This window comes from Tiliqua scincoides, chromosome 2 (genome assembly GCF_035046505.1).
Source record: "Tiliqua scincoides isolate rTilSci1 chromosome 2, rTilSci1.hap2, whole genome shotgun sequence".
Lineage (NCBI taxonomy): Eukaryota > Metazoa > Chordata > Lepidosauria > Squamata > Scincidae > Tiliqua > Tiliqua scincoides.
In genome coordinates, this window is record NC_089822.1 from 131,803,359 (window position 1) to 131,829,788 (window position 26,430).

Sequence of the window (26,430 nt, forward strand, 5' to 3'; positions counted from 1 at the left end):
AACAGACAGAGATGCCCTTCTCCCCATCTGACACCCCTTCCCTTCAGTCCACCATAGACAGAGCCTCTCTGATCCACTTCCCTACCCTCTTGCCTCACTACCAATCAGCTGGGAGCTGCCAGTATTTCCAACGCTTCCTGTTTTGTTGCAACAGACCCCATGAGGAGGTGGGGAGGGCTGAATCGTGCAGTTTTTGGGGGGAGGGTGCACAGTGAGGGCAGGTCAGGAGCTTTAGACAAGTGGCAACCACCTTGGGTGATCCCTGGTTACACTGCTTATATTGATTGTGCTCAGAAACAAAGGACCTCTTTGAGTATTTGCACTTTGGGGTTCATCATTTGGCTAGACTAATTGATTAAGAATATTTGATTGATTAAAAATATGACCTCACTGTTTAACTGGGGATAATACATTAAAAAAAAATCTTTCCAAACTACAAGTGGTAAGCATCATTTCAGAAGAGGCATTTCCCCATCTATTTTAGAGAAGCTGGGATGCTTTTCCAAAATTGTAACCGTTGTCACCTATCTGCGCATTGTCCAAAAACAAGATATTCTTTTTCTTCCCTTTAACTTCTATTTTTCTGCATTAGGCAGATGTAAGCTGTTCACTTCCTGGGAGTAAACAGCATTGAATACAATGGGATGTACTTCTGAGTAAATTGCATGCGTTTAATTGAATGATTTATCTCTTAAGACTCATATGAGTCAACAAGTAAGAGTTGAGGTGAAAGCCCTACAAAAGGCACATAATGGGGCACTCAAACAACTTGGTACATTAAAACTCTGCATAGCTGGTAGGATGGCACCTCAGAAAGGAAAAGAACACCTGGTGGTTGGAGGCTCCCTCCTCACACGCTTAGAACCTTTCTTCTCCAGAAATAGGTCTCATTCACTGCTGCTAGCCACTGGCTGAGACAACAGTGAATGTGAGATTTGTGTGAGCAGGCAGCAGTGATTGGTTGTATTAAATAAGCACACAAAATGCCTCTCCAGAAGGCTGAGTGTCTGACAGGAAGGGACTGTTCTTGAATTTCTTTAAATTACAGTTGACACATGGTAGAACAAGCATCCTCCTTAAGGACCTGTAATTCCCATCTCATAACTCCCATCAACTCCCATCAGCTTATAGGTGTGTACAGAGGTGGTGATAGCTGTGGAATGCTGACTTCTGCTATGTGCCAGCTGTCAGAAGCTGTCAAATATTGATTGTTACTGAGAAATTACTAACTGGCACATGCTGGTGTTGAAGGGCAAAATTTGCCAAATATACAGAGATATTTAAAAAATCATGTAGAAGGTTTCTGAGGGACAAACTAGTTTCATCCTCTAAATATTATATGCGAGTTTGCTTAATTGCCTGAAACTGGCTCTTTTTGCCGGTCTTTAAACCGCTTCTGCCCAATGTTGCATTTACGCAACAGGGATCAAATGTGTGCACCTGTGGGCTGGGCAGAAATGGGGTTAAACAAAGAAATGAAAATTTTCACTGTGGACATCTGGAGAAAGGAGCAGATTCTATCTGGAGCAGATTCTGCCTCTGCACCCAGCATCCCCCTTGGCACTGTGTGTGTGTCTTTGCAGCAGGCCGCTAACTTCAAACAGAAGCTCTCCCTTTGGTCGTCTTGGAAGCCTACTCACCACCCAGACTCCCAGTGCCCAGAATTTTCCCAGCAGAAGCAGGAGTGGAATTGCCCCTGGGAGTCTTGCTAAGAACATGCTGGTAGTTATGGGCCTCCTGCCAGCCTCAGCCCCTCCAGCTACAGAGCTTACAGTGGTCTGATGGTTCAAGGTCAGCACAATGCATGTTGCCCGGGCAAAAGACTTGTCCTTGGGGATTTTTCATGCTTATGTCCTGGAGAGTCATTCACTTTAGATTATGTGAATAATTGAGCATGAGGAATGGCAATCCCTGCATTTATTTCTGAGACAAGAAGGCGAGGGTGGGGGGGGGGGGGAATGAAGAACAGGCAGTATTCTTCATGGGCTTGAGCAACTGGTTTTGGAGAAAGGCATATCACCTTCTCTGGTCCCTGCCACTATGTTCTCCTGCTGGAGTACAAATTGAACTCATTAACACTGCCTATCTCCATTGTTCGTAGGAAAGGTAATTATCATGCCCAAATGACAAGCGTACATGCTTAGATTGCGGTGCTTCCATTCAGCTTTGGGATGGGTGTGTATGGCAGAGTGATGTCACAACCAATCCCACTTCCTTGACATTATAAATAAAAAGAAGAGCACTGAAGTCTTAGAGAACACAAGTTCGTCCGCCTGCCTTTGATCCGCTGTGTGTGCCCTCTCTCTCCGTCTGCATCTTCATTCTTTTGCTCCTCTCCAGCTAAAATGTCTCACCAAGCCAGTGTAAAGTTCCAGAGGAGAGGCTTCAGTAACTCCTCTGCCATTGTGCCAAGTACTTGCCGCACGAGCTTCAGCTCCCACACCGTATTCAGAGGGGGAGCCTGTGGCAGCGGCGGCGTCAGTTTTGGTAGGGTTAGTGGTGGTGGTAGTGGTGGCTTTGGCAGCCGAAGCCTTTACAATCTTGGATCTAAGAGGATCTCGGCTGTTGGTGGTGCCTATGGAGGCGGTTACGGGAGCGGCTTTGGTGGTGGATACGGGCTTGGTGGTGGTGTCGGCGGTGGGTATGGGCTTGGCAGTGGGGCAGGTGGTGGCTTTGGATTAGTTGGGGGTGGCTTCCCAGTTTGCCCACCTGGTGGCATCCAAGAAGTGACCATCAATCAGAACCTGCTGACCCCTCTCAACCTGGGGATTGACCCCACTATACAGAGAGTCCGTAAAGAGGAAGGAGAGCAGATCAAGACGCTCAACAACAAGTTTGCCTCTTTCATCGATAAGGTGAGAAATGAAATTTCATACGCTCCTGTTATTTCAGTGGCAATTGCACTCGCTGAAACTCCTCCAGTTCTAACTGCTGCCTCAAGTTAGCTGGTCTTGCACTGGTTCTGGGCAAGGTTGCCAACTTTGATTGGATCTGCTCCTCCTGTTGCCTTTTACAGCAGCAACCCTGCCATGAAGAAATGTTGCAGGGAAATAAAATGATTGGAATAGCTTCAAATGAATTCCAAGGCAGTGCACCTGAACAGTCTGAGAGGCATTAAAAAAAAAGATGTTGCAAAGCATAATATTTTTCAAGGGGCTTCCCCACACTCCTTCATTTGGTTAATATTGTGCGTTATGCTGCTGCTAAAGATGTATATCCAGGGTCAGCTAGAAAAGAATTGGCAGCGCTGATCCAGGAATGTCAGGAACTCAAAAAATGATGTGGCTCCAGCTCAGAGGTCTTTATATTTGATAGACAGGACAGGGCTGTAAAGAGGGGTGAGTCATGATTACTCGTAATAGTGATGGACAGGGAATAATCAAGTTGTACTGTTAATTTTGCACACAAGATGAGACTTGAGTGGTTCATTCATTCATTCATTGAAAAAAATAGTTTGTTTCACTCCAAAGTCTCAAGGCTTTGAAACAGTCTCAAAATAACAGCCCAATTCTGTCCATAGAAACTTAGAAGTAAAGCCTGTAGTGTTCAGTGGCAATGACTGGCTTCTCCAGGAAGAACTGAGACAGACCCCTGCATCTGAAACCCTGGAGAGCCAGTTCACGTAGACATTACTAGACTGGACACCATAACCTTATTGCATGTCCATGCAGATGCACGTCCCATTGAGTTCAGTGGGGCTAACTCCCAGGTAAGTAGGTTCAGGACTGAATCCCAAGGATGGGACTCAGAATAAGGAATCTCCACATGTCAAGAAGATAGACAAATGTGCCTCAGGCTGCAGTCTGGGAAGCCTGATTAAAAGATAAATAAATTAAAAGAGCCTAAAAAAAATAGGAAAACAAACTCTGGTGCTGTATTGGCTTGCCCCAATCCCAAAAGCCAGGCTAAATGATTTGTAAAAAGTGTTCAGTGATTTATTGCGAAGAAGCTCCATATCTTTATTTCATCCACTTCGGGAATACCTTCTATAAATACAGTACAGTATGACCTTCTGATACAAATATTTAAGAAGAGGCTCTTGGAAGGAATCTCTTAGGGCCATTCTATCTAACATCCTCCAATGAAACAGCTGCTGAAAAATGTTCAGGACATGTTCAGGACAAAAAAAACAGCTGCTGAAAAATGGCCAGGAAGCAGAGAGTGGGTGTCAATGGGCAATTTTCACAATGGAGAGAGGTGAAAAGCAGTGTGCCCCAAGGATTTGTCCTGGGACCAGTGCTTTTCAACCTCTTCATAAATGACCTGGATACAGGGGTGAGCAGTGAGGTGGCAAAGTTTGCAGACGACACCAAACTTTTCCGAGTGGTGAAGACCAGAAGTGATTGTCCAGAAGGATCTCTCCAGACTGGCAGAATGGGCAACAAAATGGCAGATGCGCTTCAATGTCAGTAAGTGTAAGGTCATGCACATTGGGGCAAAAAATCAAAACTTTAGATATAGGCTGATGGGTTCTGAGCTGTCTGTTGCAGATCAGGAGAGAGATCTTGGGGTGGTGGTGGACAGGTCGATGAAAGTGTCGACCCAATGTGCGGCAGCAGTTAAGAAGGCCAATTCTATGCTTGGGATCATTAGGAAAGGTATTGAGAACAAAACGGCTAATATAATGCCATTGTACAAATCTATGGCCACAAATCTATGTGTCCAGTTCTGGTCGCCGCATTTCAAAAAAGACATAGTGGAAATGGTAAAGGTGCAAAAGAGAGCAACTAAGAACATAAGAACATAAGAACAGCCCCACTGGATCAGGCCATAGGCCCATCTAGTCCAGCTTCCTGTATCTCACAGCGGCCCACCAAATGCCCCAGGGAGCACACCAGATAACAAGAGACCTCATCCTGGTGCCCTCCCTTGCATCTGGCATTCTGACATAACCCATTTCTAAAATCAGGAGGTTGTGCATACACATCATGGCTTGTACCCCATAATGGATTTTTCCTCCAGAAACTTGTCCAATCCACTTTTAAAGGCGTCTAGGGTAGACGCCATCACCACATCCTGTGGCAAGGAGTTCCACAGACCGACCACATGCTGAGTAAAGAAATATTTTCTTTTGTCTGTCCTAACCCACCCAACACTCAATTTTAGTGGATGTCCCCTGGTTCTGGTATTATGTGAGAGTGTAAAGAGCATCTCCCTATCCACTCTGTCCATCCCCTGCATAATTTTGTATGTCTCAATCATGACTAAGATGATTACTGGGCTGGGGCACCTTCTTTACGAGGAAAGGCTATGGCGTTTGGGCCTCTTGAGCATAGAAAAGAGATGCCTGAGGGGGGACATGATTGAGACATACAAAATTATGCAGGGGATGGACAAGGATGCGGTCTCTTGTTATCTGGTGTGCTGGCTGGGGCATTTGGTGGGCCGCTGTGAGATACAGGAAGCTGGACTAGATGGGCCTAAGGCCTGATCCAGTGGGGCTGTTCTTATGTTCCCAATTGTTCAGCTTCTCTGTGAGAGAATAGTAATGTATAGAGCTGTTCAGCACATGAATTATTCACTTTTTGTTTGCACACTGTCCAATGAACACTTGAGACAACGAACATGGGAGAAAGGGCCATTTTATTCAATATAGAAGGCGGGCTAACACCTGTAGTTGCAGAGGCAGCGAAGCCCCTTGTGGTGCAGAGGCAGGACCCCTGAGGTGTCGCCAGAATCACATCTGTCCCCCAGGTTGGACGTGCACCCAACTCCAAGCTGCGCCCCATTTGTAGGCGAAGCAGCTCCATCTCACGCCTTCCACCCGCACCACCTGCCCTCATAAAGTGACCAATGATAGTTATAAGGGGAGAACAAACCCCTGGACCCATGACAGTCTGGGGTAGTGAAAAAACTACCTGCCATTGGCCAATCTTGGCAGGTAGCAAAAAATTCCTACCCAGCCCCAAACGGCAACCTGTAAAGCTCAGACTGCTATATGGGCAGGTGGGTGTCCATACAGTGCCCACATGCAAAGAGGGCTGGTGCTGCATCCTTAAGAGACCTCTGCATCCGCCCAGCTCCAGCCCTCATCCAATCCCCCCCATAGGGGAGGGGACCCAGCTTAACAACCTCGATCACCCTGCTGGAATTGGGCGACCGGCAGAAACTCCATGCTAATGCCACTGGTTCCTGGCAGTGACTGGAGCTGGCATCATGACTCTCCATGCAATGTGGAGGATAAGTGATGGTGCACGTGACATCCAAGCATGAAGCCACTGCTCAAATGTTTTGCTCGCCTCCATATAGGTCTGCCATGTAAGGTGCATTTCTTAGGTTGAGCCCAGTTGAAAATGGAGAAAAATATTATTGAAGAAGTGGGTCTTCAGGGGAAGGTAAGGAACTGGCTAAAGGACCATGCAGAGAGCTGAAGATGGAGTTGCTCCTATGGCAGAAAGGGCACACCTTCAGGGCCCCGGTAGCCCTTAACCCCACCCCAGAAACAGAATAAAGAAGCAGAGGTCTACAACCTGCAAAGGTGCATATAAGTTGAAGCAAGTTATTTTAGCACAGAAGTTTGATATTTTGTAATGAGCAACGTATATGCCATTCTACCAACCTATCTAGAAGTGCTTAAGGTCTTTGCCAGTCCAGGTCCTCAAGCGCAGAGCCTTTAGATTGGATGGACTCCACCTGCAGTTTCCGGAAGCCCTGGGCATTGTTAAAGCAGGGGTACAATGAAGTGGGATTATGCATTTCTGCAAATATCATTCCTGCTAATTGAATATACTATTTATTATAAGTACTGCCTTCATATCCCACCTCACCACTTAAAAGAAATGACTCAGTAGTACGAAGAGGAGTCAATGGAACAGAAGTCTTGTTCCCTCAATGATTTCTGTTACCTCACACTACGTATTTTTAGTGTGAGGGGTCATTGTCTGGAAACTTACCTATGACCTCTAGACGTTCTGTATAAACTGCAATATCAGCCAGTAATTAGGCTTCCAATGTCAGGTTTCCACTGAGCTTTTGTCTTTAAAACATGATGTTTTGGATCTTTTTGCTTCCAGGTGCGCTTCCTCGAGCAACAGAATAAGGTGTTGGAAACTAAGTGGACTCTGCTTCAGGAACAAGGCCTGAAAACCACGAGAAACAAGACCGAACCTCTTTTTGAGGCTTTCATCAATACATTGAGGCCACAGCTGAACAAGCTGGAGAACGAAAAAATGCGGCTGTCTGGAGAACTGAACAACACGCAAAACCTTGTCGAGGACTTCAAGAACAAGTAAAAATCTCTCACTTGTAAAAATCTGTTTCTATTTTCTTCTCTACACCTCTTTCCCCTTTTCTACCTTGCTCCCAAAGTCAGAATCACAAAAACAACTATTGCTTTAAACAGTGCTTTTTTTGTAAAAAAAAAGTCTTTTAGTCTTTTATTTACTTATTTATTTTTAAATTTATTTAAAATAAAATATTTTATTTAATATTATATATATATATATAATATTTTTTTATTTAAAATAAAATAAATCTTTATTTATTTATTTATTTATTTATTTATTTATTTCATTTATGTATTCATCTCATTTCTCTCTCTTTAAATCCCCATTCCCCAACTACTTAAGAATTAGAAAATGAGGGGAGATCTTCAAGAGAGAAGAACAAAAAGAGATGGACCACCTTGGGAGCGCACACCAAGGATTATATCAAGGCTTGTTGCATGTATTTGCAAATATGTAACAACCAAAAAATTTAATTAAAACTTTTAAAACATTTAATAAATATTGGTTAAAACAATTGATGAAGGCAAAATATAAAAAATGATTACATTACATCACTCTACAGATTTGTTTGAACCCAAATCAGTTAGCACACAGGGGAGAGGGAGCACAAAAGATGGGTTAATTAATTGATTAATAAACAAGTTATGGATCAAAAATCATGTGGTCACACACCCTCTATTGGCTCAAGACACTGAAACATGATTGGTGCAAAGAAAAGAACATCCCCCTGCCCACTCTATTACCACATCCTGTGGCCAGGAGTTCCACAGGCATTCAGTGTGAGTGGACGTCCCCTGGTTCTGGTGTTCTGTGAGGGGGAAAACGGCATCCCCCTATTCACTGTATTTATCACCATGTCCTGAGGCAAGGAGTTCCACAGACACTCAGTGTTCCAACCCTTAAAATTCAGCCATTGAATTGAGGGCAACAGATTCAGAACAGTCCAAAGAAAGTTCTTCTACACACATGTATAGAATTTGCAGCCACAAGATGTGGTGATGACCAATCCTATGCGTGTTTATTCAGAAGTAAGTCCCATAAGAGTCAATGGGGCTTACTCCCAGGAAAGTGTGGGTAGGATTGCAGCCTGTGAGCCCAATCCTATGCATGTCTACTCTGAAGTAAGTCCTATTGTGGTCAATGGGGCCTACTCCCAGGAAAGTGTGGGTAGGATTGCAACCTGTGAGCCCAATCCTATGCATATCTACTCTGAAGTAAGTCCCATAGTGGTCAACGGAGCTTACTCTGTAGCCTGCCTGCAATACCCCCCCCCCAAAAAAAAAGAATCAGTGAGATTTCCAGCCCTCCCAGTGCCCAGTTTAAAGTTCTTCTATTTCAGGCAGATTAAGATAAAGGCCCTCCTGGCTTTGCAAGGGCAAAATAGAAAACTTTCCCCTTATCACCCGAGGTCTCTTTTTTGTCCTTTTTAGTGGGGGGGGAGGAGAGGTTGCCTTCTGGAGTATCTCCAACTCCATGGGATCGGGACCATTCTGGTATCCTCACATTCCCCTTTGTCTGGCCTGACCAACAGCCAAGGCACGTCTGCCTACTCACAAGTAAACACGACGTGAGGCTGCTTAATTCCATAGGGCTGAATAGACTGCAGCTGGGAGGGAGCCAGGGACCTCCTTCTTCCTTTTGTGTTTTTGGGAGGCTGCATTCATTGGATTGGGGCCATTCTGGTGTCGTTGGATTCCTCTCAGCCTGCCCTTTCGGATGGACTATGGCAAGTATGCCTACTCATGAGTAAACACGTGCTACGGCTTACTTTCACTTTCCATAGGGCTCCATTCATTTTTTCCTGCGGGGGAGGGGGGCTGCATAAGAAAGGTGCAGGAACGCCGTCCCGGTGCGTTCCATTAGAAAAAAAGCCCTGGCTTTAAATACAACTGCAGGGAAAATTGTGGCCATTTATTTTATTTAGGGTGCAATCCTAACCTGTGCTGGAGCAGGCAAGCCAGGAGGCTTGTGCTGCATGCAACGTGGGATTGCAGCGAGCAGCGGCTCAGCCACGGGTAAGGGGAAGCTCTTCCCCTTACCCATGGGTAAGGGCTGCATGCCCCTATGGGTCTCCTTGGACCTGCGCCACCTCCGGAGTCGCTCTGCTCGCCCTGGGGAAGGGGGTTGGGATCTGGCATAACCGCTGGGTCCAAGCCCCGCCCCCAGTTCCCCAGGCGCCTGCCCTTGGGCCCACCCTTCCCCCGCCCAGTAACGCCCCATCCCGCCCCCTCCCCACACCTACCTTTGCCGCTTAAGTGCGCCGACACAAGCGGCGGCGCGGGAGCTGTGGTGGAGGCTTCTGCCTCCATCCGCACGTCGGCGCATCTGAATGCGCCGACACAGCTCCTGCCTAAGGAGGTGCAAACGTGCTTTACGGTATGTTTTCGACCCTCCAGGGCCACCTATACTGGCATAACTGCCGGTTAGGATTGAGCCCTTATATATTTTTGAGTATTCTTGCCCTGTGGATCTGTCACATTGGGCTTCTCAACACACTAGTGGCCTCCATAAATGTCAAACTAAAATCCAATTTTATCAACACTTCTGAGAAATTTTGTTTCAGCACTAGCTGGAATGTAGGCCTAGTTGCATGAGGTAGCCAAGTCTATGGGGCTTCAAGTTTCAACTCCTTGACTAGAATACCACAAGCCCCACTTGTGCTGCAAGTTGGCCACTTATGATTTAAAATGATCTTGGGCATCATCAAGACCATTCACAAATCCTTGGAGTGTTGCAGCCACCTCTCACTTATTTGGCTAACAAAACACCATCTCTCTCTCTCTCTCCCCTGCCCTAACAGATACGAAGACGAGATCAACAAGCGCGCAAGTGCAGAGAATGAATTTGTCACTCTCAAGAAGGTGAGTGTCTCTGGACAGCCCAATCATATTGCAGAGGAGAATCAGAACCCAATCCTATGCATGTCTTCTCAGAAGTAAGTCCCGCTAGAGTCAATGGGGCTTACTCCCAAGAAAATGTGGATAAGATTGGCCTCTCAGTTTACTATTGTGGGTCATAGCCTTTTGCAAGAGTGTTGGAGGGTGGGAGCACATACCTTGTAAACAACTAAATTTAACATATCTCTCTATAAAGAAAGCTAAACATTCTCAACACATTGGGAATTCTGTTGTCAGAAGCAGGTAGCCATACCAGCCTGCTCTGTTTTTTAAGGAACTGTGGGAGCCTACATCAGGGACATCAGACTTGTTTCATACAGAGGGCTGGTTAGCATTCTCAGTGCCTACTGAAGGCTGGAAGTGACATCATTAAGCAGGAAGTGACATCATTAATCAGATGATGACCAGAAATAAGCACTTTGCTCTCACTTAGAAACTCATTAATGGCAAATGACAGGAGAGAAAATGTGTAAATCTTGACCATGTTTTCAAGATATGAGAGAGCCCAATTACCAAGTGGAGAAAGCCCAGTTATAACAGAGGCCCCATAAATTGCTTCCAGGGGTAACATTCGGTCTGCAGGCCTTATGTTTGACATTCCTGGTCAATATCGTTTCAAAATGTTCACAAAATGGAAGGGGTGGCACTTGTCAGTAGTGCTGTCAAAAGCACTAGCTCAGGGGTATCAAACTCATTTCAAACAGAGGCCCGAAATAGCATTCATGATGCCTGCTGAGGGCTGGAAGTGATGTCATTAAGCAAGAAAAGACATCATTAAGCAAGTCATGACCAGAAAAAAGCATTTTCTTCACTTAGGAACTCATCAACTGCAAATGACAGAAGAGAAAATTTGCACATCTTGACCATATTTTCAAGATAAGGGACAGCCCAATTATCATGTGGGCCACCCTGTCAGCAGTGACTCCTGAGCTCAGTCAGCAGCTGAGAGCAGCTGATGGTGGTGCTGAGGGAGCCTGGGGGCTGAATAAAGAACTTCTGCAGCCTGCATCTGGTCCCCAGGCCTTGTGTTTGACACCTCTGCACTAGCCAATAAGTGCCCATGACATTTATGCAACCAGATTCGACATAGGATTAGTACATAATGAATACCCAATGCACGAGCTGGATTGCTTTGTCCTACCGTACTGCCTCTGCTTCTGACCATCTACTTCAACAATATCTTACCCTTTTTTTAGGACGTGGATGCTGCCTACATTAAGAAAGTGGAGCTTGATGTTAAGGCAGATTCCCTGAGGGATGAAACTGAATTCTTAAAAGCCCTGTACGATGCAGTAAGTATTCTTCCTGTTCTCTGAAATGAAAATGTTCTGTGCTTCTTCATTCACATACATGGACTGCCAAAGATACCAAAAGCTACAGAGTAGGTACAAAGTGATCCATTGGTGGTTGTTGTCTCCCAATTAGAAATGTCATCAGATTTTGCCTATTTTGTGGCAGAGCCAGAAGTATCTGGTTGGGGAGTGTCCTGAGGATCTAATTATTCAAGTTCTTAGCTCTTACTGATAGAATCAGTAAACTTGGAAATATATTGGCAGGATATCATGAAATGTCAGCAGCTGACTAAGCTGGATTTCCATGGGTTAGAAAGCGAATCACAACCTGATTTTTGGTGGGTCACAAGCAAGCACTGGCTGTAGTGCCACAAGGCATTCTGGGGTGTGACGCGGCCAACAAATTGGTAGCAGGCCGGCACTACCCAGAAGTCTAATATCTGCTTCCCACATATCTTCATTTATTGCTCTGGGACTTTCCAAATCCCACATTTTTTGAAACAGGAACCTAAAAGCAGATTAGGGCTGCAGTACTATTTACACTTTCCTAGGAGTAAGCCACCTGACTACAATAGGACTTACTGCTGACATGCCTAGGACTGTGGTTTAAATTATGTATATTGTATGCAAACTGGCACAATTGTTTATGACTGGAGAAACTGGATTTGCATGGAAAATGTAATTGATTTGGGAATTTCCTGAGTTCTGTATGTAATGCTTGTTTTCTGAATAGGATATGGTTGTATCGTTTGCAGGAGCTGTCACAGATGCATACTCAAATATCTGACATGTCCGTGGTTCTCTCTATGGACAACAATCGCAGCCTGGACCTGGACAGCATCATTGTTGAAGTCAAAGCTCAGTATGAAGACATTGCAAACAGGAGCAGGACTGAGGCTGAATCTTGGTGCCAAAGCAAGGTAAATCATCATAACAAAACCACAAAGGAATGCTACAGCTCAGTTCTAAAGAGATACAGCAAGAGACACTTATTTAAAGGTTATTTTAGAAATTTTAGAAATTTATATCCCACCTTTCTATCCAATGAAGGAAACTCAAGTTAGAACAATCGATCCGAGCTTGAATCCTATAGCATTGCTATGGTATGGTCCAGCAAAAAAAAAAAAAAATCACTTTTTCTGAGAATCACAAAATTCAAATTTAAAAAGATGAAAGCAACATCACTTTTTGGAAACCTTAAAAATGAAAAGCTCCACTGAATGGAAGTAAAGGTATTATCTGAAGAGGTACTACCTCGGAAAGGATCTGAGGCTGGACAGAATCTAAGAGATGCTTTCAGTGGCCAGAATATGAAATGGTTCAATGTCTGTCCTTATCGCAGGCTACCACAACTCAGCACCCACCAAACCAAATGCAGGCAGCAAAACCAGGAGGTATATCAAAGAGCTTAGTGGCCCATCACCTATTTTTATCAGACTGTTTGGCTTAGTGAGTCACTGTCTGTGCAGGTCTGCTCAGTGGAGCCCAGTCCCAAATCTCCATCCCTACCTACTGGCCCTCATTACCCCACAAGTCCCATTTCTTGACTGTTTCACATTTGGGCCATCTGTACAGAACACATCATTAGCATGTGCACCACTCTTACTAATAAGCCACTGCTAATGAGGTCTTGTGTTTAGAAATCAAATGAGATCCACTTATTTCAAATACAGTAATTGTAAATGCTATGAACTTTTTATAGTTCATTCTGCTGTTAAAATATACCAAATATACATGCTATGTTGTGGAATGATGTGGCGTTTTTGTTTTCCATCTGCAGTAAACCAAGCTCTAGCTTGGTCAGTAAACCAAGACCAAGCTTGTTTTAAATTGATAGAATATCCACACAAAGAGATGATATGGTGAAAAAAATAGGTTATTGCTTCAGAGTAAACACTATGTTGCCGTGCGTGCTTTCTTTCTTTGTGCTGTAGTATGAAGAACTCCAAGCAACAGCTGGAAGACATGGGGATGACCTCCGCAACACCAAGCAAGAGATTTCAGATCTCACCCGACAAATCCAGAGACTGAGGGCTGAAATTGACAATGTGAAAAAGCAGGTAGGTTATTGTTGAACAGGCAGCTGCAAAATGCATCTGGGGTTCTTTCAGAGAGACTTGCCTTCCGCCAACATTGGTCAGTCAGGAACCATGGAGAGCAAGGATTCCCGTAAGATAAGACTGGGTTCTTTGCCCTGCGATATCTCACTGGATGCTGCACTCTTAGAAATGGAAACGACTTCTGAAAACAAATGCCCAACAACCGGCTGTTGCTTCTCAGGGAAGGGCAGGCAAGAGGATAGATTACTTGCCCAATATTATCACCAGGTCTCACAGAGTGTCTGTCCTGGCTGGAAGGAATAAGGAACATCCGTTATGGTCTAATGTTCCAATTCCACTCTTTATCAGCCATACTGTTACACATATTTTGGTTTCCCTCCATGTGCCCATTTCTTCACTTATCTCAGCAGTACTTTGTTATCACCATCAACATGAGCATGAATTTCCATATCAACATCCTTGTAACTGCCATAGTCCAATGACACTCACCACCAGTATTACTGATGTGATAATCAAGAAGGACTTTTTTTCCTATTCCGCTGTATGATACAGTACAGTAGCATGATGGGGGGGCAGAAAGGTTGTCCAGTGTTCTCTCACTATAGGCACACGTGGAACCTCTGGTTATTGCTATGCATATATATTTCTATCAATGTACATGGTGTCCTGCGCCATTCAAAGGAACTTACAACCTACATTAATCCTTCTTTTTTTTTCCCTTAGTGTGCCAATCTGCAGGCAGCTATTGCTGAGGCAGAAGAACGTGGTGAGCTGGCTCTGAAAGACGCCAGGCAGAAACTGGCTGAGCTGGAGGATGCTCTGCAGAAAGCCAAGCAAGACATGGCCCGGCAGCTGAAGGAGTACGAGGACCTGATGAATGTCAAGCTAGCCCTAGATATTGAGATTGCCTTCTACAGGAAGCTTCTGGAAGGAGAGGAATGGCGGTCAGTGAGAGACAATCCCAGCATTTAGTCCAAACTCATGTCCTTATGCTCCTTGTTTATTAACCTAGAATAACGATTAGCTTTGTCTTGTGTACACAGTGTTAAGGGGAGCCTTGTGTAATTTGCCCACTGAACCTAAATCGGGGAGGGTCTGTCCATGATCAACAATGAAGCACTGAGACGGCGTCTCCACACCATGCAGGAAATGGCATTATAGCACATACTCTGGTCTGCGGGGAGTGAAAAGATGGAGAAAGCATTTCTCCTTCTCTTCCTTCCTCCTCCTTGGTGCTTCTTGGACTTGATATGCAGGAAAAGACCTCCAGTGGTTCATTTGTCCAGACTGGCAGGAGAACAATCGATTGTTGCTTTGGCCAACTGCAAGAGATCTGCAACTGTCTGAGTCTGTGATGCCTAATGCCACAATTGGCCATTACCGGGCTACCTGGGTGCAGAACTCTTGCATGCTTTCCCCCAAGACTGGTATGCCAGGATCAGGCTCTTTTGAGTTTTTCCCCCCTTAGCTATCCATCATCTTGAGGTCATGCCTCTCTGCTTGCATTCAGCAGTTCCAGGTAGCCAGTGTTGGCTGACTCTCAAGACCTGGGCCCCCTTACAATCTTTTTGGGGAAAATTCCCAAAGGAGAGAAAACACTGTCCCTCCTTGACACTTGGGTGTGCTGCTCCAGCAAGTGGCTCACCTCAGGTTATTTTGGATGCTTTATATTCTCCTGAATTCTTCATGAGTCTACTGTGCAGAGACAAAATTTCCTAAAAGGTCCCAGCAAAGAGTGTGCAGCATAGCATCATATTGAAGGGGAAGTCACCGGTCTTACCAGAAGCCAGGGCTGCACGCAAATACCTGCCCTTAGGTTGTTTGTAAAGAAATCTGCCCCTTTTCAACTAGCTCCGGATGCTCAGACAGTTCTTGAATTCTCACCTCTCCTGGTTTGTTTCCTGACAGGCTATCTGGCGATGGAGTGGGTCCAGTGAATGTCTGTAAGTATCTGTGGAAGAACATTTCTTCATGTTTGGGGACCAGAGCTTTGCACTGGTGCTGGAGGGGTTCTTTGAGCTTCTGTATATGAAGGCTGCTCCCTTCTTTGCCTGTATTTTTCTAAGGTAAAACCACATGTGCTGCATTTGCGGCCATGCAGCTGCACAGGTTCCGCACTGATTCAACATCCTGGGTGGTTTCCTGCACCCATACAGTGCCGTGGCTGATGAAGCTGCACTGGCTGAAAGGCTCTTGCAGTGGAGCCTCTTTTGGCTGGCTCAGTAGGCCAAGGAATACATCACACTTCGCTTACTTGGGCTGACTAGTGCGCAAATCCTCCACCAGTCTTGAGCGTGTGCTGTTTTCTATTCATAGCGGTCGTCTCTTCCACCGTCACACGGGGAGGATCTGCTGGTAGCAGCCTTTGCTATGGCAGCGGAAGCGGTCTTGGCTATGGAGGCGGAAGCAGTCTCAGCCTGGGAGGAGGCAGCGGTCTTGGCGTCGGAGTCTGCGGCGTTGGCCTTGGAAGCGGACGTAGCGTTGGAGGCAGATTCAGTTCTGGGAGTGGAAGAACCCTTGGCGGTGGAGTGAGCCTTGGAGGTGGCAGTGGCTCAAGTGTGAAGTTTTCAAGCTCCTCTACTCAGAGAAGCTACAGAAATTAAAGCTCAAACTCACAGTATTTTAAAATGAAAATGTAACGCATGAACCATGTTTCACCTGGGCCCCTCTCTACACATTACACACAAACCTGTCTCTAGCCTACTGTGTGAATAGCTACTGTAAGACCTTCATTGCGTTCTTATTCTGGGCAATGTATCGTACAAAACATTTCAGGTCAGATGATTCATTCTTGCACGAATAGTAATTATGTCCCCTGCCCAGCCCCTCCCTCTTTGTTTCCTGTGTTGGAGTCAAAATCCTTAAGTTCTCAAATTTTGTACAAACCATTTCATAATCTGTCCTTGCTTAAGTCATGTGAAACGACTGGGGGAAAGCTGACAGGAGCCGAGGGACATCCGGTTTGGGAATCCTCATCCCTATGGGATGAGGATGGGGAGGTTAGAGAACAACAAAACAAAGGCAGAGTAGGAGAAGAAATTGGGAATGGTAGCATGATGGGATGTGATAGATGGTTTGGCACAGTGAGAGAATGTGGGGACAAAGGAGCTAATAAGCAGCCCATCCTGGGGCATTCCGTGTACAAATGCTTTTATGCGAATGCCTGAAGTCTCCGAGCAAAGATGGGAGAACTGGAACGTCTGGTGACAAGGGAAAACACTGACATAGTGGGCATAACGGAAACCTGGTGGAATGCAGAGAATCAGTGGGATACCGCAATCCCGGGCTATAAACTCTACAGGAGGGACAGGCAGGGGCGTGTTGGAGGTGGGGTGGCCCTTTATGTTAAGGAAGGGATAGAATCCAGCAAAGTAGAGATTGAAGGTGGGTCCGACTCCACCGTAGAATCTCTGTGGGTTAAATTACCAGGCCTGTGGAGTGATGTAATACTGGGGGTATACTATTGTCCTCCAGACCAGAAATCGGAAGCGGACCTTGAAATGAGGAAACAGATCAGGGAGGTGACAAGGAGGGACAGGGTTGTAATCATGGGGGACTTCAATTATCCTCATATTGACAGGGTCAATTTGTGTTCCGGTCACGAAAAGGAGACCAGGATTCCTTGACATACTAAATGACTGTGCCTTAGAGCAGCTAGTCATGGAGCCCACCAGAGGACAGGTGACTCTGGATTTAATATTGTGCGGTACTCAGGACCTGGTTAGCGATGTCAATGTTACGGAGCCATTGGGGAACAGTGATCGTGCTGCGATCCGTTTCAACATGCATGTCGGGGGAAGAATACCAGCCAAATCTCTCACAAAAATCCTTGACTTCCGACGGGCAGACTTCCCTCAAATGAGGAGGCTGGGTAGAAGGAGGTTGAAAGGGAGGGTAAAAAGAGTCCAATCTCTCCAGAGTGCATGGAGGCTGCTTAAAACAACAGTAATAGTGGCCCAGCAGAGGTGTATACTGCAAAGAAAGAAGGGTTCCTCTAAATCCAGGAGGGTGCCCGCATGGCTTACGAGCCAAGTTAGAGAGGCTGTAAAGGGCAAGGAAGCTTCCTTCCATAAATGGAAGTCTTGCCCTAATGAGGAGAATAAAAAGGAACATAAACTGTGGCAAAAGAAATGTAAGAAGGTGATACAGGAGGCCAAGCGAGACTATGAGGAACACATGGCCAGCAACATTAAGGGGAATAATAAAAGGTTCTTCAATTATGTTAGAAGCAGGAAACCCGCCAGAGAAGCGGTTGGCCCTCTGGATGGTGAGGGAGGGAAAGGGGAGATAAAAGGAGACTTAGAGATGGCAGAGAAATTAAATGAGTTCTTTGCATCTGTCTTCACGGCAGAAGACCTCGGGCAGATACTGCTGCCTGAACGGCCCTTCCTGACCGAGGAGTTAAGTCAGATAGAGGTTAAAAGAGAAGATGTTTCAGACCTCATTGATAAATTAAAGATCAATAAGTTGCCGGGCCCTGATGGCATCCACCCAAGAGTTATTAAGGAATTGAAGAATGAAGTTGCAGATCTCTTGACTAAGGTATGCAACTTGTCCCTCAAAACGGCCACAGTGCCAGAAGATTGGAGGATAGCAAATGTCACGCCTATCTTTAAAAAGGGAAAGAGGGGGGACCTGGGAAACTATAGGCCGGTCAGCCTAACATCCATACCGGGTAAGATGGTGGAATGCCTCATCAAAGATAGGATCTCAAAACATAGATGAACAGGCCTTGCTGAGGGAGAGTCAACATGGCTTCTGTAAGGGTAAGTCTTGCCTCACGAACCTTATAGAATTCTTTGAAAAGGTCACTAGGCATGTGGATTTGGGAGAACCCGTGAACATTACATATCTGGACTTTCAGAAGGCGTTTGACACGGTCCCTCACCAAAGGCTACTGAAAAAACTCCACAGTCAGGGAATTAGAGGACAGGTCCTCTCATGGATTGAGAACTGGTTGAAGACCAGGAAGCAGAGAGTGGATGTCAATGGACAATTTTCACAATGGAGAGAGGTGAAAAGCAGTGGTGCCCCAAGGATCTGTCCTGGGACCGGTGCTTTTCAACCTCTTCATAAATGACCTGGAGACAGGGTTGAGCAGTGAGGTGGCTAAGTTTGCAGACGACACCAAACTTTTCCGAGTGGTGAAGACCAGAAGTGATTGTGAGGAGCTCCAGAAGGATCTCTCCAGACTGGCAGAATGGGCAGCAAAATGGCAGATGCGCTTCAATGTCAGTAAGTGTAAAGTCATGCACACTGGGGCAAAAAATCAAAACTTTAGATATAGGCTGATGGGTTCTGAGCTGTCTGTGACAGATCAGGAGAGAGATCTTGGGGTGGTGGTGGACAGGTCGATGAAAGTGTCGACCCAATGTGTGGCAGCAGTGAAGAAGGCCAATTCTATTCTTGGAATCATTAGGAAAGGTATTGAGAACAAAACGGTTAGTATTATAATGCCGTTGTACAAATCTATGGTAAGGCCACACCTGGAGTATTGTGTCCAGTTCTGGTCACCGCATCTCAAAAAAGACATAGTGGAAATGGAAAAGGTGCAAAAGAGAGCGACTAAGATGATTACGGGGCTGGGGCACCTTCCTTATGAGGAAAGGCTATGGCATTTGGGCCTCTTCAGCCTAGAAAAGAGACGCCTGAGGGGGGACATGATTGAGACATACAAAATTATGCAGGGGACGGACAGAGTGGATAGGGAGATGCTCTTTACACTCTCACATAACACCAGAACCAGGGGACATCCACTAAAATTGAGTGTTGGGCGGGTTAGGACAAACAAAAGAAAATATTTCTTTACTCAGCATGTGGTTGGTCTGTGGAACTCCTTGCCACAGGATGTGGTGCTGGCGTCTACCCTAGACGCCTTTAAAAGGGGATTGGACAAGTTTCTGGAGGAAAAATCCATTACGGGGTACAAGCCATGATGTGTATGCGCAACCTCCTGATTTTAGAAATGGGTTATGTCAGAATGCCAGATGCAAGGGAGGACACCAGGATGAGGTCTCTTGTTATCTGGTGTGCTCCCTGGGGCATTTGGTGGGCCGCTGTGAGATACAGGAAGCTGGACTAGATGGGCCTATGGCCTGATCCAGTGGGGCTGTTCTTATGTTCTTATGTTCTTATTATAATGCCGTTGTACAAATCTATGGTAAGGCCACACCTGGAGTATTGTGTCCAGTTCTGGTCGTTGCATCTCAAAAAAGACATAGTGGAAATGGAAAAGGTGCAAAAGAGAGTGACTAAGAAGATTACTGGGCTAGGGCACTTTCCTTATGAGGAAAGGCTACGGCGTTTGGGCCTCTTGAGCATAGAAAAGAGATGCCTGAGGGGGGACATGATTGAGACATACAAATTTATGCAGGGGATGGACATATTGGATAGGGAGATGCCATGAACTGCCTCAGGGACTCCGGCTCCGGATTTTGCCTCGAGGTTGACTCCTGAAGCCTTTTCCATAACCGGATGTAGCCACAAGGCAGTGGAGGTTTGGGATCAGAGTTTTCCTTCTCTCAGATGAGCTGCCTTCCCAGGCTGACGAGTCCCATCTACCCGGTGGCTGTTTAGTCACCTCTTACGACAAGTACAGCCAAACTGAGGGCCTATTCTTATCCCCAGCCCCCAGGGGATAAGAATTTTAGTCCAATGACTCCTCATAGCACGGCGCAAAAAGCATAGAAACACAGAGGGGTTAACACACTCACACAGGAATCTAGGTGCATTGCACCAGTAATTTATTGAACATGGCTTGATAACAAACACGATGTCCCTTAAGACATACCATAGTCTTGGTTTTCAGAGCAGGGATGTTCCATAAATTGGTTCTGTTGGCACATATTCCCATCAACTGTGCAGTTAAACTGGAGTGCTCCAGTCTACGCTGATAGTTCACTTTGGTTTGAAGTAGGTTTGGCAACCCTTACATATTAAAACTTGCAGCTTGGTAGGACCTATGGGTGAAACCCTGTGCTACAGGGTTGGAGACGTGGTGAAAGCCTACTAGTTTTTGGTTGCCCTAGGGGTAGAACTCTGTGCAAGTTCCCAATGGCTTAGCCAATGGCTACAAGGATCAGGGAGGTGCGAGCTGGAAAAGTTCGAGAACCACTGCCCTACAGGGTTTCATGTCTTCAGAGCCTCCTTCCTTCTGTCCCTCACAGCGCCTTGGCTGTGTGTGTGTTGCTAGGCGAAACCAATTATGCCATGGACTGGATAAAGAGTGGCCCATGGATCTTATGTTTAGTGTCTCTGGGTAAAGGAGATGTCAGAAGCTCTCTTAGTAGCTAAGTGGAGCTAAGCAACTGATAGAAGCCTATAGCATGATCCTAGAGGCCTGGTGAGCCCTATGTATGCCTTCTGATTGCTTTAAACAAAAGTTGACAGTCCCTGTCAGGGACAAGGAGGACCCAGACACCCTAGGGAAGGCCAGCCGGCCTGCAGGAACCTTGTTGTGGTTTGTATGCAGCGGTCTTAGATTTTAGTTTGTACTGGTGTGAGTGTATTTTTTCAGGTTTATACTCAAACTGTAACTTCTCCTATTGTTGGAACCAAGCATGGGTTGGTGAAGAGAGAGATTGCAAGGATCCCAAGCTCGAGAGATGAGATTGTGGCTCCCACAGCGTCAGAGATAATAATGAAGGATGGGGGAGAGCAGGACTGGAAAGCCCCAAATTTCACAAATCAAAAATCCCCTCAAAAGTCAAAAACCGAATTGGCCCTCTTTGCTGTCCAAGTGGGCGTGCTGCCTGAATTGGTGCAGTTCCTGCCAGCACATATTTCTGGTTATGCCCCCCATGGGACAAGCAGTGGATGTCCAGAGGAAGACTTGATGACCAGTGGTGGTCTACCTCTTCACTTGCCTGGCCACCTTGCTGGATGGACAAGAAGGCGGAGTGCTCCATTCCTCAGGTTGCCTTGCTGCTGCTTCTTACTGCACTGCTGCCACAGTGGCTGGAGGAAAAGGTGGCTATTGCCCCACTGCTGTCACTCACAGCTAATGAAAAGATTGGCATGTTGATTGAAACAGCAGGAAGGGGCAGACGCTGAACAGGGGTGCCCCTCTTCCATTTGCCACCTCCTCTGCTCTTGCTTGAAGCGGCTGCTTTAGTCAGCCTCATAGCGGGGCTGGCCCTGCTTGTTACCGCTGCCTGGCCGCATCAGGCGGTCCCTGCTTAAGAGCGCCCTCCTCTCTGCCAGAGGCTAGATAAAGCGCCGTTCCAATGAAGGGGATAAACTCGTGTCTTGGCTATGTCAGACCACAGGGTGCCCACTTGCTTAAGGCAGAATGTTCCATACAGAGAAATTTCCTCCACAGAGAGAACTAGATAGCATAGTGGTTCTAGCCTACCCTCCTCTTTGAGAGGCTGGCTTCCTGGGTGCAGGGATTTTTCCCCCCCTTTTTCCTTTTCCCTTTTATAGGAGAGTATTACCCAGCACCCCTCAATAAAGACACAGGCACGGGCATATGGTACAAAGGGCCACTTTATTAACTATTTAAATATACTTCAGATTGCAACAGGACCTAACAAATAAGTCATGCGGGTTCGACATGGGGGAAACGGAGCTGCCCGTCTACTTCCCCCTATAGTGATTTGGGCGACCACACCAGACTCTGGGCAGCGTCAGTGCAAGCCTGCTGCCCCCTTCATTGTCACCCCGAAGGGGCAGGGTGGCAGGCTAGCTCAGGCCACCCGAGCGAACCTTTACCACCAGGCCGAGGTTCATCCAGCCTGCGCCACCCAGCCGGGAATGTCAGCATGACCAAGCGTGGAGTCCACCTGGCCCTTGCCACCCTGCGGTGTACACCGATATGACCTTACCTACCCAAAACCCGCACGACACCTGCCACCCGGGGGGTCAGCCTAGCGCTTGGCCCCACCGCCCCACACGGAAATAAATTTCCGCAGGCCCTGTTGCAATTCAAGAAGAAAAACATCATTGCCCAACAGCAAAAGGTGTACTCCATCGCTTCTGAACAATCGGGCCGCATCATAGCTGATGCCTGGGTGAGAAAGGACACCGCCTCCGTGAAGGAGCACTGCCCGCTCACATACGAATTTGCCTTCTTCCTAGCCAGTTCGATCTTTTTACCATCAGAGGCATAACGCCAAACTCCGCGAGACAAGAGGTCAGACCATAAGATGACCGTCCCGCGAAAACGCTGACTAATGTGGAGAATATCGCTGCAGGCCTGAAGCCTCAGAGTCATCCTCTGGCCCAAGTCGTTCTCTCCCAAGTGTATAACGCCGATGTGAGGTGGGGAATGGACATGCACAAACTCATAAAATGCAGGAAGAAGCTGATCCCACAGCATTCCCTGCCGTGCCAAGGAACCGAGCTGCAACTGCGTGCCAAAGCTACTGGAGGCTGCCCTCTTCCTTGCCCAGAAAACGATGGCGTGGCCGCAGATCAGGACCCGAACTGCTCCCGCCCTGAACCTGTGGACAGGAAGAAACAGGAATCACAATTCCAGAAACATGCATCACTTAACTACATAGCACCTGGCAATGCCAGTACAAAGAGCGCCCAACCGCTGCCACCCAGAAATTTTTTGTGGTATCTGCATCACCCCTCGCCCCTACCACCAGGGGAGGGGGAAATGGCCGAGCCAAGCCTGCTCAGCGCTCCTCGGCTCTCTGACGTAATATTTAAATGCGCAGGAGCGCTAACGGCCAATCCTCCGAACGTCCCGGGCTGGGAGGCCGATATCAGCTGCAGCCGATGCAGCCCCAATCCTGAAAGACTGCAGGCCGTAATCTTCCTCCCGGAACCCAGGGTCCGCCACTGCCCTGCGAAAAAGGACCCTAAACTGGAAAAAACGTCACAGGTGAGGCATCACATGGCAGAACAAGGCACCCCGGACCGTAGGACGCACAGCCAAATCAGACCAAAGTGTCCTTACTGGGCATAAGGCTAGGTTCTGTGCCAGGCCCAGCTGCACTTTAAAACCAACCCCCCGCTGGTCGGTTTTCAAATGACGGAGGGTGATAGTGACCGTGCAGCCTTAATAACTATGTCCTGCAGCTGTAAGCTCCTTCCAGATTTGTCGCCCGCTGAGGCACATAAAACCTCACTGGGGCGGAAGGCACCAAAAAACAACAATGCTGACGGTTCTAAACAGTAAGGACTCGTAAGGAGTCAAACACAGCACCTCAAAACGATCAATCAACCTGACCAAAATCCCGGGGGTAATGCGTTTGAGCCGGTCAGGCTTAGGGGGACATATCCGCTTCAAACCCTCGACCAACTTGCATACCCTAACGTCCGTAATAGCATCAACAAACCTGAGGCCTTGGCCCAGAATGCCAATGCTGCCAAATACACTGATAAAGACCTACAACATACATGAATGCCATGCAAATATAAAAGGAACCACATCAAGGTGCTCCGGAGGAATAGGCCAGACTTGGGGTAAGGCCAGGGCTGCCCGAAAGGCCTCAGATTCCCTTGCCTTACTGTGATGGCTGTGATGGGTAAAAGGCGCGAGCGCAGACCAAATTACATGTTGCGCTCTACACAGCCAAGGGTCCAAAGCCAAAGGGGCATCGGGTTGGACGTCTGTTGGTTAACGACAAACAAAACAGCTTGGTTGTCGCACCAGAAATGCACGGTAGAATTGGCAAATTCCTCTGCCCATAAATGAACAGCCACCACAAGGGGGAACAGCTCTAGAAAAGTCAGGTCTGCGATAACCCCTCCCGAAACCCTTGCATCCGGCCAAGGGGCAGAACACCAGCCCCTCTAAAATAAACTCCAAACCCAAAACCACCTGCAGCATCAGAGTGAACTTGCTGCTCCGCCTTAAGTAAACACTCCTGCCGCCAGAAAGATACACCATTATAAAACACCTAAAACTGTAACCAGATTACCAAATCTGCCTTCATGTCCTGGGTGATCCGCAGGCAGTGGCGAGGCTTCTTAATACCCGCCATGCAATCACACAGCCTCCTCAAAAGTCTCGGCCGGGGACAGCTACCCCACAGGCAAAGTTCAAAATGCCCCACCAAAACATGCAAATGTCTTAAGGACAAAGTCCGAGCCTGGAGGCCAGCACGAAATAGCTGCTGCAGCCTAACCAACTTATCGCCAGGCAGCCTGCGGCACTGCTATACAGGGGCTGTATAGCAATGCCCAATTCAATGCCCAAAAATTCAATGCCCAAAAACGTAAGGGTAGCTGCAGGGCCCTCAGTCTTGTCGTAGATAAGGGGACCACCCAGCTCCTTGCACACAGCCACAAAGCTATGTAGCAGGTGCAGGCACCTATCAGATCCACCTGTGCCCACAAAAAGTTAATTGTCCAATAATGGACCACTGAGGCGAGTTGCGCCCTGCTCACTACTACCGACTCCAAAAAGAAGCAAAACTCCTCAGAAAGGGCACAGAAAATTGCGCATCCCATTGGTAGCGCTTTATGCCAATATAAGGAACCATTAAACTGAAAACCAAGCAAACAAAAATCATTGGGGTGGACGGGCAGGAGTCTGAATGCGGACTCAATATCCGCTTTGGCCATGAGAGCCACGGCCACAGCCCCATACCACCCCGATAGCTTGGTCCAAAGAAGTGTATCTTACTAAACAAAGGTGTGCAGGGATCCTATGATAAACTGAGCCCCCGTAAGGATAGGACAGATGGTAACTGAGACGGAAGGTCCGAGGGACCTTCTTGGGAACTACACCTAAAGGGGACACTTGAACATTGGGCCCCATTTGGGGCCTGGGACCCCTCCTAAATCCTGCCAACTTGGGGCACACGGACACCGAGTGCTGGCCATTGCACAGCTCGCAGACATGCAAAAATGCAGCCTACCTTGCCGCCCCGCCCCGTGGAGTTAAACTCATAGGAGGAGCGGGGAGGGGGGGTGAACCCCACGCACTCCTGACATCCTTGCCACAGGCCCAGTTGTACTCTGAGCCATCAAATGCCCGCTATCGGATCGATCACCTAAATTGGACCGGTCTGGCAGGATAATTTGGACCCGCAATTCCCACTGTGGAACCCACCAGTCAAAGGCGAGGTCGTGCGAAGCACGTAAACAAAAATACCAAGCCAGGTCATGCCCGCATATTGGCGGATAATATCCAGGTACTTAAAAAGCGCAGTTGCCCGTGCTGGCTGCATTTGGATAACTACTGCAGCATAAATAATGTATCCACTCAACCAAGTATTCCAATTGTTATCAATTTTCCGCCCTCGTGCCCCTTGGGTGTCAGGCGCTGGGTCACCCGCCTTCAGGCTGGCTCAGGTTCCTTATGCAATAATCTAAACACATCGAAAACTCACCCCGCCAAATTTTTCCTTTAACTGCCAAGGCAAGATGACCACACAAAGGTAGGGCCACATCCCCATAAGCCACTCGTGGACGCTCACCTGACCCTTCCGTGGCTCCCTGAGTGAAAACCCCATATGGGACATTGGCATAATGGGCGAGGCTATAAGGGACACCGGAGACCGGGGAAACCCCCGCAAATGGAAGAGCGGCAGCCACGGTCTGCCCCACCAGGGATGCCGGCGCCCCTGGGGAGATCCCAGGTTGCTGCCATATTCCTGGTGAATATGGAAAGGGGGGGAGGCTTGCGGCACCTGAGAATAACCCCAAGCCGGCCAATAGGGCAACGGAGCCGAAGGTGCCAACACTGGGAAATTCACACCTTCATGCTCATCCCGTACACCAGCCCAGGCTGAACTATCCATCTGCCCGCTCTGACCCATTGGAGGCATGGGTACTGCCCGGGAAGATGCCCCTTGCAAATGCTGCTGCTCATCCGGGTCTGATGCTCGCACCTGAACAACTGGAGGTCCAGGTGGAGCCTGCCGCTCAATGGGTTTCTCCAACGCGGTTAACCTGGAAAAGAGGATTTGCATGAGCTTTGCACCACGCCCCTTTCTGGTAGACCTCCTACTGGGGGGGAAGCACCTGATGTGCTACCACCATCTCCCAAACCAGC

The 26,430-nt window shown here is 47.4% G+C and overlaps 1 protein-coding gene across 2 annotated transcripts; it reads left to right on the forward strand.

The window, feature by feature from the left end:
* Positions 1–2,345: 2,345 nt before the first annotated feature.
* LOC136641581 (keratin, type II cytoskeletal 5-like) lies at positions 2,346–16,078 on the forward strand. 2 transcript variants are annotated; one of them, XM_066617503.1, is made up of 9 exons: positions 2,346–2,855; positions 7,014–7,228; positions 10,027–10,087; positions 11,320–11,415; positions 12,171–12,335; positions 13,350–13,475; positions 14,199–14,419; positions 15,384–15,422; positions 15,835–16,078. In XM_066617503.1, the coding sequence occupies exons 1-9, from the start codon at positions 2,346–2,348 to the stop codon at positions 16,076–16,078; spliced, it is 1,677 nt and encodes a 558-aa protein (XP_066473600.1). The 2 variants fall into 2 exon arrangements, with proteins under 2 accessions (XP_066473600.1, XP_066473599.1); XM_066617502.1 differs by having other exon boundaries at positions 15,384–15,418; positions 15,792–16,078.
* The last annotated feature ends 10,352 nt before the right edge of the window (positions 16,079–26,430 follow it).

Excerpts from the sequence above, each read along its gene's own strand:
- LOC136641581 (XM_066617502.1), top strand. The coding sequence starts at position 2,346 with ATGTCTCACCAAGCCAGTGTAAAGTTCCAGAGGAGAGGCTTCAGTAAC. Across the intron at positions 10,088-11,319 it reads AATTTGTCACTCTCAAGAAG|GACGTGGATGCTGCCTACAT; the intron begins GTGAGTGTCTCT and ends CCCTTTTTTTAG. Across the intron at positions 14,420-15,383 it reads CTGGAAGGAGAGGAATGGCG|GCTATCTGGCGATGGAGTGG; the intron begins GTCAGTGAGAGA and ends GTTTCCTGACAG.